General features: G+C 57.2%; 1 protein-coding gene across 1 annotated transcript; it reads right to left on the bottom strand.

Annotated features, from left to right (window-relative positions):
• Positions 1-776: 776 nt before the first annotated feature.
• Gpaa1 (glycosylphosphatidylinositol anchor attachment 1) lies at positions 777-4,403 on the bottom strand. The gene is made up of 12 exons (XM_021183387.2): positions 4,217-4,403; positions 3,605-3,784; positions 3,409-3,520; positions 3,050-3,197; positions 2,870-2,971; positions 2,582-2,778; positions 2,308-2,504; positions 2,064-2,217; positions 1,791-1,886; positions 1,480-1,670; positions 1,217-1,387; positions 777-1,095 (listed from the first exon to the last, which is right to left on the bottom strand). Exons 1-12 carry the CDS (start codon positions 4,288-4,290, stop codon positions 852-854), a joined length of 1,866 nt encoding a protein of 621 aa, XP_021039046.1. The 5' UTR covers positions 4,291-4,403; the 3' UTR covers positions 777-851.
• Between the last annotated feature and the right edge of the window lie 326 nt (positions 4,404-4,729).

Raw genomic sequence — 4,729 nt, 5'->3', positions numbered from 1 at the left:
CACTTTTAAAGTGTCTTAGGTCAAGGTCTTGTGGCCATCCCATGATGTGTCTCTAGACTAGCCACCAAAGTTACTGACATGGTCCTAACACGTCAGAAAGAACATACTTCTTTCCTTCTTCCACAAAAGGTACCGTAGTTTCTTCTGGGGATCCTGTCACAACCGCCCGCTTCCGTCGGTGTTGGCTTGTCAGTGTTGTCCTCTTTTTCCTAGTCTATTGCTTCTGGGTCCAGGCTAGACCTGAGGACCACCTTCCCTACTGTGCCGAGTTCTGCCTCTGGCGGGCACCTCACCTTGGCTACTTTAGGTGGCGCCTCACGTTTCTTCTACTCCAAAAAGCCTTGGCTAGAAGCACAGCCCAGACCCTGACCCTCCTGAGACTCCCGCTCCTTTATCCTTTCAGCTCAGAACTAAGAGGGTGCTGTTAGGTCTCTGGTTACCACAGCTACTGTCAGGCCCTCAAACCCTGGCTATGGATTATCTCATGCCCCAGAATCGCTTCTAGCACAGCACTAGACAGTACTGCATAGATATGTGGGCTGCCTACCTGCAGGCCACCTGCAGGACTGCAGGGATTGCTGGCAGTGGGTTTACCCTTGCCCCTTCAGTGTCCAACTGAGGCTCCCCTTCAGAAGTTGATGGAGCTGGGCTCCCACTTCTGCCATCAGGAGAGAAACACCCAAGAACACGACCAGGGTGGCTCCTCTAAAGAGGCGAGCAGGACGCCTGGCCAGTTGCCAGGGACTCCGAGAAGACAGAGGGCCAGGATCCCAAGGTACAGAAACACAGCACTTGTTTATTTCCCAGGGAGGAGGTAGAATGGAGGCTTGAGGGATTCCTTCCCAGACACCTCACTTCCAGAAGAGGACATTCCAGAAAAGCAGCCAGCAAGGATACAGACCCAAGGCCAGTATTGGGAAGAGGAGGGCGCCATAGGTGTAGTGTTCCAGCACACCCTGGGCCAATGCTGTGAGGAAGAGCTGCCAACCCTCTGCCAGAGACAGCGGTACCTCCAGCAGCTCCCGCCACAGGAACAGGCTACCGAAGAGTGTGACTGCTGGGCTGGTCACTACCAGCAGGGCAGCATACAGTGTCCTGGGGAGAAGGGCAACATTTAAGTACGCACCATGGAGGATGCCAGAAAGAGAATAAATGAGGGCTGGCCCCCCGGTGAGGGGCAAAGGTACTGGTGGAGAAGAGGCTGACCAGCACGTACCGGGGCCCATGGGGCTTGGTGAGTGCAGCAGCAGGGACCATGGTGGCAGCCAGCAGGAAGCCCAGGGAGAAATTGAGGAGAGCAATGCAACCCAGCTGCAGTGCCAGGTAGATGAGGGCCACCAGTTTCAGTGCCATCCAGCCCCTGTCTGGGACCTGTGAGCTGACCACTCTACAAGGAAAGAAACTCAAGGGTAGTCTGGAATGCGTCTGAATATTCAGGGATCCTGACACCAGCTCCAGCTGTCCGGCCCAGCTGCTCACCGGTGGGTGTTGTGTGGAAGGGCCAGGCCGGCTACATAAATCGCGAGCAGCGTCAACACGACAGCCTCGGCTTCGGCCACTGGGAAATGCTGAGTAGCTAAATGTTGGCCCAGCACAGGCAGGAAATAAAGGGCCAGACCCATGGCCTGAGAGATCAGCAGGGGTGCCATAAGTGAGGCCAGGCCCACACCCTGCAGGACACATGGGTACTTGGAGTTAGGCCAGAGGAATAGGGGAACCCCCAAGGACACATACCAAAGCACTGGGTACGTAAAAACCCCCATCCTAAGAGCAGTAGAGTATAGCATCACCTGTGTTGGCAAGAGTGGAGTCCCGGGACTAGGGGCCTTCCCAGCCTCTTCCGGGTTGACTCCAGCCTGGTGTAACTGCATCCACAGCTCCAGAGCATAGAGCAAGTCAAGGACCCAGACAAGCCATTGGATGTGATTTGCTAGGTGGGAGATCTTAGGCTCACTTCCCTATCCCTACCATATGTAGCATGAAGGACTATCCCTGCTTTATAGTTAAAGGGATCTGAGTGAGCTTGGCCACAAGTGAGTAGCAAGCACGAGGGTGGAGGATATCTTGAGTCCAAGGACTAGGAGCAGGAAGCCCGTGGCGGGCATGTAGAGTCCAATGGAGACAAAGCGGGAGAGGGCCGGCAGCAGGTAAAAGAAGAATGACTGGTGCAGGCGCTCCAGGAGGTGGTTGAGCTTGCGGAACATGCCCTCCAGAGCCCTGCCAGGAGCACAGTCAGGTCAGAGCCAGCCATCCTCTCACCCCGGCTAGACATGACCTTGAGCACGGAAAGGGGTCTGGGGAACTTACTTGCCCACTGCCACCAAATCATACTTGTATTGGCGGAAGCTATTGATGCCACGTAGGGTTAGCGCCTCTACTCCATAGCGCAGAAAAAGGCCGTGGGGGCCGTGGGGCCGGCCAGAGGCCTGCCGCAGCACCATGAGTAGCAGTGTCTGCAGACCCTGCAACGGCCCTTCGAGTGACGTCCAGTCCTGGGGCTGCAGCTTTGGAGGCATGGGGACAGGATCAGACAGACTCACCCCTTCTCACGGGCCCCAGGCTCCCAAGCGGGTGGTCCCACCTTGCCCTGGAGTGTACACAACAGCCCCCCTTTCTGGCAGAAGGTCTGGAAGAGGTTGAGCAGATCAAGGTTGGGCAGCTGACCGTTGAGTCCCTCCACTGTCACATCGAGGCTGGTGACCACGTCGCTGCTCAGCTCCAGAGCTACAGCGGCCTGGATGGCTCCAGCCCTGCCCTGCAGGGGAGATGACTGTATGCCTGTAGGAGCAAGCAGTGAGCACTAGAGGGGGCACAAGGGACCACGGTTTACCTTGAAAGAGATGGGGAGCAAGACTAGGGCTACACCTACCTGTAACATTAATGTCATGGTAGGCTTCGAGCCAAGCCTCGGTGCCCAGAAGATCATGGTCTGTTACCAGGAAAATTATATCTTTGGCCCAGTAAATCTGCCCTGAAAGCCAAAGGCAGGGTCAGCAAAGGGCTTGGGGCATTGGTCAAATCCTCCCGGACCAGAGCCCCAGAGCCTCACCTCGGAAATGGGCAGCAAGTGCCAACAACAACCCCACAGCCTGGCTATTGGTGGCATCTGGACCACAGGGTACAGTAAGTACCAGGGACTCGGTACTAGCAGAACGTGGGGCCCGCAGGATGCCATACACGTTGGTACCTGACACCATCTGCACAAAGATTTGATGGGAAAGCCTCAGCAGACCCTCCAGTGGGCAACCTGAAGCCTGTCTTCTTTCCTGGTACTCAATGCCCACCACTAAAGTTCTTCAGACCGTCCCTCCCAGAGTTTCTTGGTTCCAGGGCACTTCAACAAGACACCCAACCCAGGCTACCCTTCCAATGTGCTTTTCTCCCAGGCACACCCCTTTCCCTCAATACATAGCGCTCGTGGGTCTCATCCGGGAAGGGTAGTTTGCGGGAGAAGCTCTGAGTGTAGACCTCCAGCCCTACGGATCGCATGGACCGTTCCAGCCAGGCTACTGGTAGAGCCCTGGAGACACAAAAGATAGCCTCTAAGTAGAGCTCCCTGGTCTCGGCCGCCCCTGAAATCCCCAGCCCGCTGCTAGGCACTCACCCCGGCTTCTTGCGGTGGGCAGCGAAGTCCCGGGCAAAGCTCCGAGCGCGGTCTCCACCTACAAACTGTTCCTCCACCATGGTGGAGCCCATGGCATTCTCAGACATGTAAGTGCGCTGGGTTAGCGGTGGAAAAGCCAGCGCCAGAAACCAGGCGATGCCGGCCACGTAGCTCAGCACACTGCGAGAGAGTACAGAGGGGGCTCGGAATTAGCCCGACCTGGAACGCTAGCTCATGGCTTCCACCGTGACCCAGAGGGTCCAGCGGGATGGTCCAAGCCATTAAGAACCCGGAGCCGAAGCCGGGCAGTGGCAGCACACGCCGTTAATCCCAGCATTCAGGAGGCAGAGGCAGGGTACAGGCGGATCTGATTCGAGGCTAGTCTGGTCTACAGAATAAGTTCCAGGACAACCAGGGCTACACAGAGAAATCCTGCCTCCGGAAAGGAAAAAATATCTAAGACCCTAGATCAGCGATGGATAGGGACCAGAGCTCCAAGCTCAGTGTCTGAGTGACACTTGCAAGGAGGTCGCAGACCCTGGAGCAGTAGGCGCGAGTGGAGCCACAGCAGCTCAAGTTCCCGCCAGTCCCGCCCCCTGTGCCGGCCCTCACCAGAGAGGTGTGTTAAGGCGCAAGACGATGCGGGCGAGCGCGCGCCGGCGCACCGGGTCCGACAGGAGACCCATGGCGGGGCGCGGGGCTCTGCTCTCGCGGCAGCTTGACACCTCCAAGCGCAGGGTTCCTGTCGGACCCGGCGCTCCGTGCTGCCTTAATTTCCGGTCCCAGGATCCATCGCGCCACTACCCTTGGTAGCGGCAGATAGTTGGGAAACCAGATTTTGCGCATGCTCACAACAGAGGTCGCCAGCTCTGCGCGTGCTCAAAACTGAGGTAGGCTGGAGAAGTACGGGATGCAGTTACGCCCAGTGGGCGGAACTGAAACCTGGGGCTGTGAGGCTGCGGACGAGCAGCTGGAAGGCGGGACGCTGGCGGATCTCACGACAGAGTAGCGACAGTGTGCCTGCCTAAAGGTTCTCGGGAGTGTGTAAAGCAGGTGGGTAGAGAGCTAGAACGACGAAAAGACTAATGCCTGCTGAAGTGAGATACTGAATGACCGTGTGAACTG

This window comes from Mus caroli, chromosome 15, assembly GCF_900094665.2.
Source record: "Mus caroli chromosome 15, CAROLI_EIJ_v1.1, whole genome shotgun sequence".
NCBI lineage: Eukaryota > Metazoa > Chordata > Mammalia > Rodentia > Muridae > Mus > Mus caroli.
This window is presented reverse-complemented; position numbering and strand designations above follow the sequence as displayed.

Bases quoted from the DNA above. Each gene is read 5' to 3' on its own strand.
- Gpaa1 (XM_021183387.2), bottom strand. From the start codon at position 4,290: ATGGGTCTCCTGTCGGACCCGGTGCGCCGGCGCGCGCTCGCCCGCATC. The intron at 2,218-2,307 runs GTAAGTTCCCCA...TGCTCCTGGCAG, and splicing joins GATTTGGTGGCAGTGGGCAA to GGCTCTGGAGGGCATGTTCC. The intron at 1,887-2,063 runs ATATCCTCCACC...GACTTGCTCTAT, and splicing joins TCCTAGTCCTTGGACTCAAG to GCTCTGGAGCTGTGGATGCA.